General features: G+C 47.4%; 2 protein-coding genes across 3 annotated transcripts; both read right to left on the bottom strand.

Annotated features, from left to right (window-relative positions):
• Positions 1-1,641: 1,641 nt before the first annotated feature.
• On the bottom strand, positions 1,642-4,954 carry AURKAIP1 (aurora kinase A interacting protein 1). 2 transcript variants are annotated; one of them, XM_030963780.1, is made up of 4 exons: positions 4,931-4,954; positions 4,357-4,445; positions 3,211-3,644; positions 1,642-2,435 (listed from the first exon to the last, which is right to left on the bottom strand). In XM_030963780.1, exons 2-4 carry the CDS (start codon positions 4,406-4,408, stop codon positions 2,328-2,330), a joined length of 594 nt encoding a protein of 197 aa, XP_030819640.1. In that variant the 5' UTR covers positions 4,409-4,445; positions 4,931-4,954; the 3' UTR covers positions 1,642-2,327. The 2 variants fall into 2 exon arrangements, with proteins under 2 accessions (XP_030819640.1, XP_030819641.1); XM_030963781.1 differs by lacking the exon at positions 4,931-4,954 and adding an exon at positions 4,558-4,732 and having other exon boundaries at positions 2,265-2,435.
• A 1,160-nt stretch (positions 4,955-6,114) lies between these two features.
• LOC115912324 (C-factor-like) lies at positions 6,115-18,352 on the bottom strand. Its single transcript, XM_030963823.1, has 6 exons — positions 18,138-18,352; positions 10,543-10,594; positions 10,095-10,282; positions 9,177-9,332; positions 7,703-7,813; positions 6,115-6,852 (listed from the first exon to the last, which is right to left on the bottom strand). Exons 1-6 carry the CDS (start codon positions 18,276-18,278, stop codon positions 6,739-6,741), a joined length of 762 nt encoding a protein of 253 aa, XP_030819683.1. The 5' UTR covers positions 18,279-18,352; the 3' UTR covers positions 6,115-6,738.

The raw sequence follows: 18,352 nt of genomic DNA, 5'->3' as shown, positions 1-18,352 counted from the left end.
ACAAAAACCCCACAAACAACAACCAAAAAACCCCAAATAGAAATAAACCACACACACAAAAAAACCCCCAAAACTGCTCCAAAAAACAGGTTTTAGGCACACCAGCCAATACAAGAGGAAGAATATTCCTCTTTATTTCTCTTTTTGTTGCTCCATTGTGTGCAGCAGTATCATAAATCTCCTGCTTCTGCTTCAATCCTAAAAACCTCCTGTCATTTCCAACACCTCATGTCTACCACCATGAAGCACCCAGCAATTTTCTAGTTATATAAAATATTGGAAATTGATCTAGGTTTTTAGGAAAAAGCTGCAGGGTACAGTTATTTCCCATTTTTCCCCTTCTCATATACAATCAGGCCTGATTCTCAGCTGGAATGTATTTTTTAAGTTCAACTGGATTTATTGGTGGCTGAAATAACTTTTATGTCCAGAAGCCTGTAAAAAACCTCAAGAATCCATGCTGATGTCATTGAACACCACATTTTCTAGAGAAGACTCTTAAAACTGTATTTAGTTCTTAGTCTGGTAAGAATCATTGCTCTCCAAGTTAAGGGGACAACCAAAATCCTGTTAACATTAAAAGAAATTGTATTTTTGCCACTGCCACCACATTGCTGGGCTCTGAGCTTTCCAAAATGGGGCAACACCCTCCACATTTGCAATGGGATTTGGTTCAGAGAAAGAAAATTCAGAATTTTCACCACCTCCAAGCCAGCTGATTTCCTATTTTAGAGCCAACTCATTCCAGCCAAACCTGATCACTGAGAGAAAATTCCTGAATTTCTTCTGTTCAGCTGAGCTGCTGCCTGCATAGAATCCAAGAATTAGGGAAAAGTGAGAGACATGAGATTTATATTCCAATTTTGAGGGACCTTTCCAGCCCAATGAGTGACAAAAAAACCCTCCCCAATTATCTCCAAGCTCTGTAATGAACACCAGGAATTTGTCTGGTTTTCAACCATTTCCTCTCAAAAACAGAACAGCAAAATAACGGAAATCTTCAATATTTGGGGAATTTTAAATCAAAGCTTTCCTGTTTGCAGCTTTGTTACCACAGCTACACATGCACATAAACCTTTGTTAAGTGTGCAAATTCAGATATTTTGGAGAGGAAGAATTCAGATATTTATTTGGAGGAAGCTCCTAATAAAGCTTTGTGAGCATATCCTGGACTCATGCTCCCTCTACAGAAAATCAGGGGCATTTTCCATCTCTCTGGTTGTTCAGTTAAGTGAATTTTAAATTCCATCTTGTGCTCAAAAACACTGAAGGAAGCTGACACAGCCCTGGGGTGTAAAACTTGATTAATGCCTTGTAAAACAGAGGTTTTTCCACAAGGAAAACACAAATCCTGAGAGATTTAAGATGTTAGAAAGGAATTCTTGCCTGTGAGGGGTGGAAAGGCCCAAAGAAGTTGTGGCTCAGGATGTCCTACACTGCACTTTGTGTAGCAATGATTTCCAGATTATTTTCCTCATTTTCAGTTCATTCTCTCCCAGCAGAAAAAAGGGAATAATTTTCAGGGAATTTCGCAGCTCATTCTTTTCCCCTTCAGCCCTTTGCCAAAATACAAACGTTAAATCCCAGAACTGCCTCAAACCCCAAAAAGAAAAGCAGAACCCAAAGCAGAGCCCAGATAAGAAGTTCTTGTCAGGGTTTATTTTAAACACCTGTATTTTTCACAGCTTTCACAACTCTCTTCAACCATGCAAAAGCAGCTGATTGTATCAGGCTTGTCTCAGGCACAGAAGTTTTTGTAGTTAATGAATAATTAGCTCTGAGCTTCTACTTTGACCAATATCTGCATGTTTTACATGACAGGGGTCAGTCAAAAGACAAAAAATAACCATTTTTTATTAGCACAAAATAGAACAAAAAAAGAAATGTGCCTTTTAAGGATGCTCACACGATGGCCAAGGCTCCACATAAGAGACAACAAAAGCTCCTGCAGGTCAATTCCATGGAATTCTGATCCAATTTCCCACTTAGGAAAACCCCAACCTTTCTGCAGTAAGGCTGTGAAAAAATGCAACTTAGAAAAGAACTTTTCCAAAGGTTTGTGCCATATAAACAACAGGAAATTCTTTCACTGATCCCTTCTCCCACACCTGATTTTTCTTAGGTTCAGCCTCATCTCAAAGAGGGACTCCAGAAATTCAGCAAAAAGAGCTCACACCTCTCCTTTGGGGAGGAAAAGTTTCTCCTTGGAAAACTCCTTCCTACAATTTTCATCACAATCAGAAAAAGGTTACATGTCATCAACATACTTAAATATTTTTTTTTAATTACAATTGCAGGTTAAAATTTGTGACAGGTGGGGGTTTTTTTTATCGCTTGGAACTCCTCAGGTAGATCTTGGGGGTTTGCCAGCCTGCAGGAGCACTTTTCAAGCCAGCTTTTTTCCAGATGCGCTCCAAGTCTTTCTCAAATTTGATCTAAAATAGGAAAAAAAAAAGAGAGAAAAAAAAATGGTAACACAGCTTAGAAGCAATAACCATTGCCCACGTGTCCCAAGGACAGTGTAGGTGTAACACACACAAAGGAAACAAAGGTTTTAAGTGTTAAGGTATTGAATTTTACTGCAGAAAATTCATCAGAAGACATTAAAACGCACAAGGATATTGGCAGGATCATTTTTAAAGTCCTGTGCAAGGAAAACTGAGAAGGTAAAACCAAATTTTAGCCACTCCATTTAGCCTTGTCAAGTACCACTGTCCATTCCAACTCCTCCTTCTTCCCATTATTTTGCAGAAAACAAAGCTACATTCAAGAGGGACAAGTCTCAGTTGTAGAGTTTTTAGTGTCCATGCAAGGAGAAAGACAAAAAAATCCCTAAATCAGGGATTTGACCCAAAAGGTGGTTTTCTTAAATTCTCTGACTCACAGAACCCCTTGTTTCAGTTTTATTCCTCAGTTTTGTAGGGAAAGTCAAGCAAGACAAGCTTGACTTTAAAACAAAGCTACATTCAAGGGGGACAAGCCTCAATTTTAGAGTTATTAGTGTCCATGCAAGGAGCAAGACAAAAAAAATCCCTAAATCAGGGATTTGACCCAAAAGTGATGTATCGGTTTTGTAGGGAATGTCAAGCAAGACAAGCTGAGTTCATTCAAGCTCATTTTTCCCCAAATCCATCCCCCAACACCTGCACAGGGGCTGCTTTGCTGTGTGGGCACATTTCTGCCAGGGAGCTCCCCCTGCCCTGAGCTCACCTGCCGCTTCTTCTTGCGCCCCTCCTTTATCCTCCTGCGGATGAACTTCCTCCTCTTGAGCAGCTTCCTGTACTTGTGCCTGTTCATTTTCCTCCTGCGGATCTTCAGCACGTTCCTGCACTGCACTTTGTCACCCAGAGCTCCCTCTCCTTCCTCCACCTGCCCCGTGCCAGCAGCAGGGGGACACTCCACGGGCTGTGGGCGCTCATGGCTGGCTTCTTGCTGAGCTTTGGGGAGGGAGTACCTGACGGTGAGCCAGCTCTCCAAGGGGCTGATGGAGAGTTTCCTGGGGATGAGGATCTCCTCCAGCTCGGGGTCCAGCGTGTGCCACTGCTGGGGCTGGGCCCCGCTGGGGTTTTGGGGCTGGGTGCTGTAGCGGGCGCACAGGGAGCGGCAGCACAGGAACGAGGACACAGACCTAGGCAGGAGGTGGCCTTTGGGAGAAAAAGGGGGGTTTGCACTTAAAAATTTGCAGAATTTTCCAGAGAAAAGCTCTGCCCGGATCTCAAACTGACAGAGAGATCTGGCCACAGCAAGCTGATAAAGGGAGACGCTCACAGAAGCTGTATCAGCATCACAGAAGCAAGGAAGGATTTTTCAACCCTTCGATTTTTCAATTTTAACTACAATGCTGTCATGCTAAAAATATATTATATTTTAGTGGGTAAGCTGCCCAAATCATCCAGGCAGAGCAGGGTGGAGGTTCTGAAGGGGTTGGAATTGCATGGTTTTTAAGGTTTTCCTTCAGTAGGAGGTGAAGGGGGTGGAACTCCATGGTCTTTAGGGTTCCCCTTCATTGGGAGCTGAAGGGGTTGGAATTCCATGGCCTTTAAGGTCCCTTCCGACCCAAACCCTTCCATGATTCCATTAAGGGGAACGCTCTTGTGTTTTCTGGTGGAAAAATCAATTTGGAATGGTAAGGAAGTGTTTGCTGTATCAAAACTCTCTGTTGCTAAGGAATCTTCTCCAAAGCCACACCACACTTACATATTAAACAGGACATAAAAACATTTAACAACCACTGAGTCAACAACAGCCTCCTCTCCCCTGCACTGCTTGGTAGAAAAAAAACCTTCTGGGAGCTCAATGAGCCCAGGAAAATAAACCCAAACAACCAGAAATTTTGGCCACACAACACCAATTTACCTGCAATTCTCGAAGCCTTCAGTAACTGGGAACTCAGCCGTGATATTAACATTTTGTTTCTCTTTGTTCACTAGCAGAGCCAGCAATGACTGTTCAAATAAGAACATTTATTCAGTCATGCAAACATGCAGCTTTAAAAAACCCTTCCCTATTTAACCCCACATCCCCAAAAGACAGGCTAAACATCCTCTTAGTTTTAACCTCAATCTGTCGGGCTCTGCTGTGGGAGTCAAGCACAGGGGCAGCCGAGCCGCGGAGGGAATTTATTAATAAACCTTGGGTTGTTTTAACTTTAAAACCACGGCAAACCCAGCCGAGCTCCCTGGCACAGCCCTGCGGCCGGCAGGAGCAGCCGCGCGGCCAAAGAACGGGCGGTCACCGACCCCCCCCCCCCCCCCCCCCCCCGCCGGGCGGCGCCGCCCCGCACGCCCGGGGCCCCGCCGCCGCCTTCCCCCCAGCCCCCCGGCGCTGCCCCGGCCCCGGCGGCGGGGTAACGGCCCGCGGCGGTTAGCCCCGGGGCGGCGCTTCTCGTCCCTCCCCTCACGGCCCCGCCGCCGCCGCCGCCATCACCCACCGGCCCCGCCGCCGCCGGAACTTCGTGGCCCGCGGGGCCCCGCACGGGCGGTTGGCCCTTCGGGGACTTTGGCGAACGGCCCCTCACGGGCGGTTATGGCCTTTCGTGGGACTTTATGGCCCTTCATGGCCCCTCACGGGCGGTTATGGCCTTTCGTGGGACTTTATGGCCCTTCATGGCCCCTCACGGGCGGTTATGGCCCTTCATGGGACTTTATGGCCCTTCATGGCCCCTCACGGGCGGTTATGGCCCTTCATGGGACTTTATGGCACTTTATGGCCCTTCATGGCCCCTCACGGGCGGTTATGGCCTTTCGTGATCCCTCACGGCTCTTCAGGGTCCCGCAAGGGGCTGGTCTCGGCCCTTCACAGGCATTTACGGCCCTTCAAGGTCCCTCAGGGTCCCTCAAGGTGCCGATCTGGGTCCCTCACAGGACTTTAAGGCCCTTCATGGTCCCTCACAGCCCCCTGCGATTCTGTGAAGGGTTCTGTGATTCTCTGAAGGATTCTGTGATGCTGTGAAGAGTTCTCTGAAGGGTTCTGTGATTCTCTGAAGGATTCTGTGATTCTCTGAAGTTCTCTGAAGGGTTCTGTGATTCTCTGAAGGGTTCTGTGATTCTCTGAAGGATTCTGTGATGCTGTTCCAGTGATCCTGTCGCTGTCCCTGCAGGGATCATGGAAGGCACACTGCCACCTCTCCCACACCTTGTCTGCACCAGGGCAGGTCTGCTGGCCGCTGTCCAGGGACAGCCACACCTGTCCTCTCCCTCACCTGGCTGCTGTTTGTCCTTCCTGCCTCGGCACAGGACCCCACCATCCTGGCACAGCATGAAAGGGCCTAATCAGCTGGCATGAGGGAGGGATGTCGAAGCCAATCCCAGACTTCAAAGAGCTTTTTGCTTTTGTACCTACCTCAGCCAGAACACAGGAGATTTATTCACCAGCTGCTTGTAGTATTTCAGAGCAGAACAAGGGTCTGTCAGAGATTTATTCACCAGCTGCTTGTTGTATTTCAGAGCAGAACAAGGGTCTGTCTCTGGTTTAGGTACACCTCTCTGTGTCAAACCCAACTACCCTGAAAGGTTAATATGGGTTAGAGTTTCTTCCTGAAAATTAATAAAGTTCCCTTCTCAGGAAAGAGAAAACCTATGGAGGAGAAATTAAATGAAGTAAACAGTTCGGTAAACAAGACTGAGACTTTATTGAAGACATTTCAGAAGTTTATGTACAAAACAACATTCCCACCCCCATATCAGGCTGTTAGTCACCCACTGGGAACAAAGCAAGTGCCTGGTGTACACTGGCAACCTGGGGACACTCAGAGTTTTCCACGGAATTCACAGAAGGTAACAAATTCCCTTGGTTTAGAGCTGGGCAATTTTAGCCTTGGCTCAGTTAGGAACAAAGGGAATCAAAGGAGTTTTTTTTTTCTGGAGGTAACTGAGCATGCTGGAATCTGAGAGCCTCCACTCTGAGGTCAGGTTGTTTAATTCTGCAAAGAGCCAGAAGCCCACTTTGGGTTTGGAAGTGGGAAGGAAGCAGCAAGCCCCTGGATTTAAGCTGCAGGTTTGGATCCATTTCAGAGGGCTCCAGGAGATGCCCATCACCGAGAGCACAGCAGTGTTTGCAGCTAGAGCAGAGCAGCAGCAATGCCAAGGGAAAGACTCAGCCCCTCTGCTTTCCAAACACACCCACAGAGAGGCTGAGTGTCAGGTGGATATTTCAACAAGCGTGTAAAAAACCCCTAGAGACAGACAGGAGTGGTTAAATGGTGACTGAGGAGCTGTTCCTGTGGAGTTCTGTGCTCTTCTACCATGGCAGAGTTTCCCCTTGCCAGTCCAGGAAAGAACCATTTTCTTTCTCACCAAGACGTTCCAGAACAGAGAGAATACCTGGGATGGCCTCCTGCACCTGCATGGGAGCCTGGAATGAAACAAGCTTAGGTCATTACTGGGAATATCCTGCAGACGAGAATTAAATACTCTTCAGGAGGCTCTAGAATGAAGGGGGATGTGTTTTTGTCAGAGAGAGAGAGAGAGAAAGCTGGATAAGCTTTCCCATGAATTGGTCTGAGGGAGCTGGAGAGAAAGAATTAAAACAATCCACAGGTGGTGTTTTGTAATAAGCTGTTTTCCTCATAAAGTTGTTCACAAAAGGGTGGTTTTTAGCACCCTCTCTGTAGCAAACTGGAGTATAAAAAGGAATTCTTAATAAAGCTATCAGCCTTCAGAAAATACATGGAGTGTGTCACTCATTTATCTGTGTCATCTCTGACTCAGCAGTGACATTTTGGTGTGTCACAGCCCACGGAGGGGTGTGTGCAGCCAGGGGGCAGCAAGGGTGTCATGGACATATTTTATGAAAAATCCTTTTGTTAGGATCTTTTCTCCTGAGAAGCTGAGAGGCCTCAGAAATGAATTGTAAACAGTAATTATCTGCTGCTGTGGAATGCAACAGGTGCATCTTTGATTGGTCTCATGTGGTTGTTTTTAATTAATGGCCAATCACAGTCCAGCTGTCTCGGACTCTGGTCAGTCACAAGATTTTATTATCATTCTATTTCTATTCCTTTCAAGCCTTCTGATGAAATCCTTTCTTCTATTCTTTTAGTATAGTTTTAATAGATCATTTTCTTATAATATATATCATAAAATAATAACTCAGCCTTCTGAAACATGGAGTCAAGATTCTCATCTCTTTCCTCTTCCTGAGACCCCTGTGAACACCACCACACAAGGGAGCCCAGTGTGACATTTCCAGCGCTAGCACTCACCATGTTCCCACCCATGTCTGTTTGAAGCCAGCCTGGGTGCAAGGAGATGCAGAGAATTCCGTCTGATTTCAGGTCTGCAGCGAGACACCGCGTGATCATGTTCAGGGCAGTCTGCAGGAGTGGAGATCACCCATTAATTAATGTGTGATTAATGAGCCTGGAGCACCACCCCGAGCCCAGCTGCTGGGCACCTCCCTTCCATCCTGCTGCCACAGCAAGGGGCTGGAAGAGGCTCTCAGCAACTCATCCAGACTTTCTGGGAACTCTGCAAGCTCTGCCACCACAAACTCACTGCCCAAAAACGAAACCAAGTTGTAATGGAAGATAAAGTAGCATTTGAAACGCCTCAGGAGCTGGGAGGAGAATAATATTGACATAAGGACTGTGTTTTTCTGCACTAATCACTACACAAACATTCATTTACTTCTGAACAGGGAAAACAAGCATTTAACAGCTTATGAGTAGGTGGTGTAGGAGAAACTGTATGTGTGATCCTGACTATCTGTACAAACTCAATCCCTGGATGTGAGAAAACTGAAAATCCCACCTGTCACTGACTGACATCACCACGTAGAGGTCAGCACACCTTTTGCTGAGTTTCCTGCCTGCTCTCTCTCTTGGATGGGAGAGGAACACAGCTGATGGAGCCCACACTCGATGGCATCAGCTCTTCCCTGAGTGCCAAACCCCTCAGGAGTGGATCTGTACCAGAGCAGGGATTTGGGAGCCTTTTATCTCACACTCAATGGCACCAGCTCTTCCCTGAATCCCTTGGGAATGGATCTGTACCAGAGCAGGGATCTGAGAGCCTGTTCTCCAGGAGTTGCTCCAGGTGCAGCATTCCACAACTCCCATTTCCACCCACATGGAGAATAAGAATGTTTTTGTGCCCACAGAGGTGCTGCACCCCATACTAAGGCCAGCATGGCTCTACCTGCCCTCAGTCAGGGAGCACAGCCCAGGGCAGCCTGCAGCTGTGATATTTTTTGAAAAATCCCTTTGATTTTTCTCTTGAGAAGCTGAGAGGCCTCAGAAACAAAATGTAAACAATAATTATCTGCTGTTGTGGGATACAACAGGTGCATCTTTGATGAGTCTCATGTAGTTGTTTCTAATTAATGGCCAATCACAGTCCAGCTGGACTGTCTGGTCAGTCACAAGATTTTATTGTCATTCCATTCCATTTCTTTGCTTGCTAGCCTTCTGATGAAATCCTTTCTTCTATTCTTTTAGTGTAGTTTTAGTATACTTTTAATATAATAGATATCATAATTATATTTTATAATATATACTTTTAATATATATCATCATTAATATAATATATATCATCATTAATATAATATATATCAATTTACTTTTAATATAATATATATCATAAAATACTAAATCAGCCTTCTGAAACATGGGAGTCAAGATTCTCATCTCTTCCCTCGTCCTGGGACCCCTGTGAACGCCACCACAGCAGCCCACACACCTTTGCTATCCTGTAGGGATAGACCTTGAGGAACATCTCGTTGGCCTGGACGAGCTGCATGGAGGCAGCCAGGGAGGACATGTTGATGATGGCAGCTCTGTGACAGCCCATGCCGGTGCCCAGCTGTGCTGCCTTCCTCAGCAGCGGGAGGAACGCCTGTGAAAACCGGAGTTTGCCTCATTTGGTGATTGGGATTGGAGCTGGATCATTCCCTCATCCAAAGCAGGAGCCCCAGCACAGCTCTGTGCCCCCAGCACAGCGTGGTGATGGCTCCTCAGCCCCCGTGGCCAAAGGAGACCTTCCTCCAGCAGCCTCTTCTGCCCACCTCCCGTCCCCACTGTGGCATTCACATTCTCTGAAAAAATCCCTTCACCCAGGATTTTTCTCCTGGGAAGCTGAGAAGCCTCAGAGAAAAGGAAAACAATTCTTATCTCATTTGCTTCTCCTCTGTTTTGCTGCTTTGGAATATGTTTGGAGATTGTTTACCCACAGGTGATTGTTTCATTGGGTTCTGCTGTGAGTTGTTTTTGCTCTTTGGCCAATCTGTGCTGGGACTCTGGAGAGAGTCACAAATTTTCATTATTATCTTTTTAGTCTTCTGTAAGTATCCTTTCTGTATTCTTTAGTATAGTAGAGGATTCTTTTAATATAATGTAGTATCATAAAGTAATAAGTTAATCTTCTGAGGTTAATTTACCTCAGAAGGTTAATTTATGACTACTTCATGAGAACATGGAGTCAGATCCATCATCCCTCCCTGCAAACACAACACCCCCCTGCCACAAAGTGACCCCAGACCACGTACAGAGACAGCAGCTCCGTGTCAGAACTGTCTCTGTGCTTTTCCAAGAGGACAAACACCTGCACAAGCCCAGCTCAAATGTGGAAAAGCCCCAGACTGAGCCCATCCCTGCTCACCTTGGTGACCATCAGCTGGGCGACGGTGTTGGTTTCATAAATGGTGAGCATGGTCTCTGCCGTGACCTCCTCCAGCGAGGCCAGCACGTTGATGCCAGCGTTGTTGATCAGGCAGTTCAGCCCTTTGTCTCCCACAATTTCTTCCACTTCCTTCACCACTTTCTTGATGCTGTTCTCACAGACCACATCTGCACAGGGGAGGCAGGAAAAGCCCCAGGTGAACAGTGCAGGGTATGCCTGGCATGGGACAACCCGTGCCAAACCAAAGCTGAGGCTCAGTGGGGATGTTTGGGCAGCACACAGGTGAAAATGCACAGTTTTTACAGAATTACATTTCCCCAGTGTTATCTTAAGATGATTTTCAGCTACTGATCACTCAGGAGACCAATTTTTTTAAGATGCACTCACCTAAGCTGAACTAATTTCAGAAATAAAGCCCTTTACTCACCCAGTTGCAGGAGCTTGATGTTGCTGTATTGCTTGCTAAGCTGCTGCAGTTCCTAGGAAGAAGAATTATTTTTATTTTTTATATATATATATATGTATATTATTTTTATTTTTTATATATATGTATCCATGGCTATCACATAAATTACTTTGAATTCTGCACCTCCAGGACTACAACTGAAATATTTTCCTGATTGGACTGAAGGCAGAGATTCTCCTTTGTTTTCCAGCCTGCTGAGCAGCTTTCCTAAGAGCCAGATCAGGAAATTGGACTCTTCCCCTGCTTAGTCCAGACTCCAGCGTGCTGGATTTTTAGTGAGACATTTCTCAGCTTTAGTGCTCAGTTCTCAGCATTCCAGTAAAAATCCAGTGCCTCCCCAATTCTGTGAGAAAATCCTAATTCTCCTGAAACTCAGCTAGTGCTGGACATCCCTTCAGGGCAACAGGAATGCTTTTAAAAACCCATTTGTAATTTCTGTTTGCGGGAAAATTTCCCCATGGGAATTTCGTTTCCCCAGCAGCCTCGTTAGCGTCACTTCTTGTAAGTGGAGGTGAAGCCCACCAAGAAATCAGTCTGGGGCACAGCCACTGTCCAGGAGAACAATTCCCCCCTGCTGGAGCTTGCTCAGTGCCTGTCAGCACTGCAGGCTGCTATTCCTGCAGAAATCCCTGCTCTCCCCTGCACAAAGTGTGTCCAGACTGGATTTATGGGCCCAGCTGGAGCTCTCAGGTTTCTGTGCCATGGAGCCAAGTGGGAAGCGTGGCCAAAGACAACAGATGGATTCCATATTCCCAGTCATGTTCAGGAGACACAGCAAACCCGGCCAAACATTCCAGCCCCAACAAATCCCTTTCTTTGGGAGCCCTTTGGGAATAGGGGTCAGGAGGGCAGGTTTGGAAAGAATCCTTCCCTGCCCCTTGGAGCCACTTCGGGGACTCGGTGTGCTCTGGCAAACCATAATGGATCACATCTTCTATCTCACATCAGGCCCTGCAGGGCTCTCTCCAGCCTTGTTTGGGAGATTTGTTCTCCCACCCAGGCCAATCTACAACTGCAGTTAAGGCTATTAAGGGGAGGGGGAAGGAAAAATAAGTCAGAAGCACAAAACCAGAAGACATTCCTCACTTTGGACAGGGCCTGGTGGGACAGATTTCCATAAATTAAAGGCCCGGAACACACTGGCTTGTTTATTGATGAAACAGCTCTGCCTTGTCAAGGCCTGCAGTGATTCTGTGCCTTTGGGTTGTCACTGGATTTCAGTTTGACAGCATCACTCAGTGCATAATCAACTCCTGGAGTGCTCTGGCTGCTCCAGGTTTGTCCATTTATTTATAGTTCGTTTATTTATATGCTTTACTCTCTGACAGAAACGAGCTACCAGCTCCTGCTGAAAGGCAAGAGAGGCTGAGGGGCTTCTGAAGTGAGCAAACAATATTTTCAATTAAGAACTGAAGCATTCTCCAGTACACAGACAGCATGAAATCACAATAGCTGCATGCAAATTAGGTTTAAAATTCAATGGGTTTTCCAGTTAATTACTTGGTTCACAAATGACTCCCACTTGAGGGGTTTAAATTTCTGAGAAGCAGCTCCTAGGCACAAAGCTGATCTAGGCAGCTTTGGTCTTCAAGAATGTTACACCTGATATAAGCTGAAAAATCCAGTTAGAATATCTAAAACTTGCAGGAAAGCCTATTTTCCCCCTCCTGTGACTAGAAGGAACATGAGAAAAAGAGGACTGAGACAAATAGGTACAGCCAACATATCCCAGCTAAGGCATTTTTAATTAGTGTGCTGTGACAGATAATTTAAAAACAAACAAGACAAACAAAGCCCCAGAAAAAGCCACAACACAACTCCCTAACAGTGTGTTTTATTTAGCATAGTAGCTGCAGAACTGCTCTGCACCTGAACAATCACCCCTGAGAATCAAACTCGTGGGGAGTCCAAGACGAGAATTAAACTCTGATTAGCATCTGTTGTTTCCTGCTTGCTGATTTTTAATTACGATGAACAAAGAGTCGGCCTATTCTGATTTAAACAAGATCCTCTGGCACTCAGGGCTCCAGACGCAGACTCATCAGCACACAAGGTATTTATTGCTAGATTTCAAGCAGGAATGTTTTGTTGTCTTTGTCATTTAGCAAGATTTACTTTGCCTTCTTTATGAAAGCATTATCCACTTCAGTTACAGCTCTTGGAAAGGGCCTGGCCCCGCTCAGCCAGTTGGAAGCAATCAAGGCAAACAAACACAGCCTGAGGGCAGGATAAAGGTGCTTGGGTATCCTTCACCTCGTCCTGCTTGCGCTGGGGACAAAGCCAGAGGTGTATCCTATTTTTCTGCGTCCCTCTGAGACAGCTTTTCGGTATCACAGTGTACAGCCAGCTCACTGTTCAACCCTGGAACAGCTTCCACAGCACTGCCCTGACCCACAGCCCTCTCTGCCTGCAGAAAATCCAGCCCTCGCTGCTGTAGGAAGTGTAAAACACTTCCAGAAAAAAATAAATAATCAAACAAAACGACTCCGCAAGAACCCAAAATTAGAAAGAGTTCAAGACTGCCCCCTCTGCCTGATGTATATTCAGAAATGCCCCCTTTGCCTGATAAATCTGGTGCACAGATCGCTCAGCTGCTCTTCCCAGTTGCAAACCACATGGCTAAAATATGTGTTAGAGGGAAAAACAAGCCCCAGAGCTGACAGTGAGCAGGGAGCTCCGGGGCTGAGGAGGGACCAGGCACAGCTTGGAACTCAATCTCCTGCTCCAGAGAGAGGGGAAAATGCGCATTTGGGCTTCCCAGAGCTCTGCAGAGGGATTTGCTCACCTGGGAACTCGCTGGGGCTTGGGGAGAGCAGGAGGAGCAGGAGATGCTCCTGTGCACATCCCACAGCTCTGGGCACTTTTTTATTGATTTATTCACCTCCTCCTTCCCCATCACACCAGGGGCTGCACCGTTTTTAAGAGTTTTCCCTTTTATAGGAAAGCAGGATGGGGGAGGAAGGAGCAAAGAAGGAAAAGAGGAGTGTGGGGAGAATTCTGTGCTGAATTCTGTGCAGAATTGTGCTGGCTCCCTGCTAACAGCACTGGGGTTGAGTCACCTCGATTCTTTTAAGATTTTCTAAGCCTTCTGATGTTTATATTTTTGTAACAAACTTTTTCCACGCACTTTCTGTAAATACCTTATTGTTTTGCATTCCTTTATAGAGGAGGAGAAATTTGACGGTCTGTTGGTTTGCCCAGAGTCATTGGAGAGGTGGCAATGGACAAACTGTCCATTTCCAATTCACTGTCACTTTGGGAAATTTATAAATGCTGGAGTTGGAAAATAAACTCCTTTTTTTTCACCTTGAAAACAGCAGTGTGTCCTATAGTGACAGGGTTGTGCCCATCTGGAGAGCAAAACCAGGACACCAGGATTATTTCCCAGGAGATTTGTAGCTGCTTTTCAGCGCTGGAGCAGCCCAAGAAAAGGCAGGAGCAGCCCCAGAAAAGGCAGACTGGGATCAGAGCGTGGCTGGAGGAGTCTCCGGTGGTGTTTTCCAGGAGGGGCAGTGGTTATCTGCCTGCCTGCGGGCCCTTATCGTGTGATCTGCAGCCCATTTGTTAGGCAAATGTTCTGGGGAGGCCACCTAGGAGCTCCTCAGCCCCGGAGCTCGAGTTTTCACAACTTCTGCCAGCACAGACTCACATGCAAAATCCTGCAGCTGTTCAGCATTACGCCAAGGTTAGGGAGCTACAGGAGATGGATGTGCTGCTTTTCCTGGGGAAGAGAGGAAAGCACACTCAGGTTTGCCCAGCACACTCAGGTTTGCACAGCATCTTTGGAAAAGCAGCTCCTTAGGTGCTCCTCTCTGTCCACTCTTTGGAGAGCTCCAAAATATTCACTCATCACTCTGCTGAGGGATCCCTGCCCAAGGTGGAGCTGTGTTTGCCAGCAGTTTGGTGTATTTAATCACTTTTCCTCTAAAAATTGGAAGGTTGTTTTTAAAAGTCTTTTTATTTAAGCTCTGCTCATCTCCATTCTGCCAAGGGAAAATGCTGCTCTGCCAAACCAGAGAGCAGAATGTAAATGGAACTGTCCAAAGTTGCTTTCTCCAGGTTCATCCTCTCATGCAGGAGAGGCAGTGGGGGACTGCCTCTTGTACCAAGGAGGATTTTTTTGTATGATCAACAAAAAACTGAGAGGAAAAACCAAAATCAGACCGCCTGAATTGCTGTCAAGAGAAAAAGCACCGACCCAGGTGTGCAGAGAAAGAAAAACTCCCTCAATTTCACAGCCCACAAGCAGATCTGAGATGGGCCGAGCCCATTTCATGCGCCCTGAGTTGAGCCTGCAGTGCCAATCCCTGGAGAGCAGAAACCTGAACTCTGGGAGTTCAAAATTTGACTGGAAATTCAGTGACAGGAGAAGGAAAGGGGGAAGGAAAAAGGAAAGGAAAGGAAAGGAAAGGAAAGGAAAGGAAAGGAAAGGAAAGGAAAGGAAAGGAAAGGAAAGGAAAGGAAAGGAAAGGAAAGGAAAGGAAAGGAAAGGAAAGGAAAGGAAAGGAAAGGAAAGGAAAGGAAAGGAAAGGAAAGGAAAGGAAAGGAAAGGAAAGGAAAGGAAAGGAAAGGGGAAAGGAAAGGGGAAAGGAAAGGGGAAAGGAAGACAAGAAAATCATGGAACCTTTGGCTTTCCTACCACACTCAGCAGCACTGCCAGGCTGGAGCCAAGCTGAGAGAGCAGCAGCTGAATTTGGTGCTGCCATGACCAAGATTGCCAGTGCTGGAGGCTGGAGCAGGTCTGTTCTTGCCCTCTGCCAGCCCCAAGGACCAGTGGGAACACTCTCAGAGGGTCAGAAAGTTTTGTGCCAGCTCCATGCTTTGCAGATGGGGCAGATAATGCTGGTGAAACCACTACAATACCTTTAGTAAAGATTTCTCTTCCTTGTGGAGTTTCCAAACCCATCTGTTAGAAATCTGCTTTCAGCTGACTGCAGAGGTTTCTATTGATGTCCTGCCAAAGCACAGCACATGGCCTGGAGGTCCTCACAGAGAACAAAAACCCACCCTGATCCACCAAGGACAAAACTTGCCCCTCTAAAAAATGGAAAAGCTCGGGATGCACCCCATGTGGCCGGCAGGATCCCTGTGGGGCTGCTGGAATGTGGCTCCTGGCCAGTTCACCCTGCCAGAGGCTTTCCAGGTTTCTCCCACCAGCAAGGAGTGACCCAGACTCTTCCCAGACAGACACATTGCACTGGCTGAGGGCTGGTTCATCTCCCTCTGCAGGTTTACAGCCTTTTTGCTGCAGATTTTTAAACAAAAATCACAACCACACACAAAAAACACCCCAACCAAACAAACAAAAAAAACCAAAAAACCCCCAAAAAAAACAAACAAAAAAAAAAAAAAAAAAAAAAAAAAAAAAAAAAAAAAATACCCAAACAAACAAAAAAAACCCCCCACAAATCTGATGGGTTGCGCTGAGATTTGCCCATATAATGTTTCCTAGGAAGCTCTTCCTGCTGAAGGAACAATTTCACTTCTCCGTGTAATGGATCCGAGATCATTATGATGAAAAAATCACAGGGGCCAGTTGGAAAAAGAGAAAAAACCTCCCTCAGCAGTGGCTGGAGCAGCTTTAGGACAAAGAGCCAGGCAGGGAGATTTTGATCTAGCACGGGTCAGATGTCTCTGCTGCCTTCCTGTGCCTACTACACCGGGCTCTTGTGCAATCTCTGTAGGAAATGGGGCTGGGAGTGGTGCCAGGAGGGGACTGGAGTGAAAATGGAACAGAATGGGGGGAATTTCTGCTCAATAACAGGACTTTAAAGGGAACAGAATGGAATAAATTTCTGCTCAGGTAACAGGAATTGAAGGGACAGAATGGGGCGAATTTCTGCTCAGGTAACAGGAATGAAAATGGAACAGAATGGAGTAAATTTCTGCTCAGGGGCTGAAGAGGAGTTAAAGGGACGAAATGGGGTGAATTTCTGCTTAATAGCAGGAGTTAAAGGGACAGAATGGGGTGAATTTCTGCTCAATAACAGGAGTTAAAGGGACAGAATGGAGTGAATTTCTGCTCAATAACAGGAGTTAAAGGGACAGAATGGAGTGAATTTCTGCTCAATAACAGGAGTTAAAGGGACAGAATGGAGTGAATTTCAGCTCAGGTGCTGCCACGAAGGGCTCAGGGGGAGCCACAGGGAGCAGCAGCCCTGAAGGGGAGCTGTGCACCTGATCCCAGCCTTGCTGGGCTGTTTCTCTGCGCTTTCATTCAGAAATACCCTAAATGCACCTTTGTGCTGGAGACTTGTTTTGTAAATTAAGATCTTTTCCTTCAGTTTCATGAGGCCCTGCAGAGCTCAGACTGCAGCTGTTACCTGGCCAGCCCTGTCCCCCATCCCAGGCACCACCTTTCAGAGGTTTTTTTGTAGCTAAGCAGTAACCAAAGTTGCTGTGTTTGGTTTATTGCTGGGACGGCGTGATCACAATCTGTGTGAAAGGAACCAAATCCCCCAGAAGGAGCAGACACAGGGGCTCTGTTTCCCTCTGGAATTTGCATTTTTTCCTCGCTGGAAACGCAGGGGAGATGCAGGGATGGGGCTGTGGGTGTCAATTCTCCTTCCAAATGCCTGGGTTGTTCCAGAGGGGTTTGGGACAGTGGCAGGGCAGGAAGGAGCAGGGGGATGGGCACCTGTGGGAGTTTCTGTGCTGCCCAAATTCCCCCCTCTCCAGGAGAGCCGAGGGCAGCCCGTGCTCACAACTGGTGACACCGCGGGGCACAGAGTGACTGATCACCCCCAGCGATTTGCCTCCCGAAGTTTGAGAGATTTGAGAAATTCTGTGAAATTTGAGTTTTAAAGACTCCTATAAAAGTCTACAGGAGTCCCAAAACCACTGCGATGCTGCAGCAGGAGGGACTTGGGCTGAAATGGGAGAGAGAGAGAGCTGCGAGTGGATCCACGAGCAGCAGGTACCAAAAATTCCTGTTTCCAGCAGGAACTCGGAGCCCTGCCCAGCAGAGAGGGGAACTGAGAGAAGTGATTAATTCATTGCTCATCTGGGCTTTCTCAATTGCTGCAAGTGCAGCAGACACAAAGAGGCAGAGAGGGCACACGGCTCCTGCTGGGGACACAGACACGCGTGGAGAGAGAGAAGCAAAGCTGTGGCGGGTTTCTCCCCTTTCTGGGAAAGGTTTCTGAGGGACCATGGACTGCCCCTGCAGGGCTCCAGGCTGTGCAGATCGGGCCGAGGACAGCACAGACAATTCCAGCAGCGGACCCAGCGAGAAACTCGGGGATGTACGGAAGGAGGTGGCAGGAGCGCTGGAGATGCTGCAGCTGCCCGGCCGTGTCCCGATCGCTCTCCTGCTCACAGAAACTCTCCCTCTCATCGATAAAACCCAGCTCCAGCCCCGGAGAACTGGCCGGTATCGGCTCCACCCGCCCCGGCTCCTGCAGCGGACGGGAGTTCGGTCCCGGCTCCATCCCCTCCCGGGCTCTCTCTGCCGGCACAGGGATGCTCGAGATGTTCCTCATTTCCAAAATGCCTTCTCCTCCCTCCCGACCCCTTTACCCCTCTCCAGGGACCCCCAGCGCCCCCGCCCAGCTTACCTGCGCCTTCTCGGGGTACCGGCAGGTCGCAAAGACCAAATCCGGGGAGGGGCTGGCGGCTGCGAGCCCCCGCACCAGTCCCAGCCCGATGCCGCGGCTGCAGCCGGTGATGAGCACGGAGCGGCAGCGGGGCTGGGCCATTCCTGCCTCGGCTCGGCCGCTCCGCTCCGATCCCGGCGCTTCTGGAGCCCACGCGGGTCTCGATCAACCTGCGC

This window comes from Camarhynchus parvulus, chromosome 21 (assembly GCF_901933205.1).
Source record: "Camarhynchus parvulus chromosome 21, STF_HiC, whole genome shotgun sequence".
Taxonomy (NCBI): domain Eukaryota; kingdom Metazoa; phylum Chordata; class Aves; order Passeriformes; family Thraupidae; genus Camarhynchus; species Camarhynchus parvulus.
Note: the sequence above shows the minus strand (reverse complement) of the source record. Positions and strands in the feature narration are given on the sequence as shown.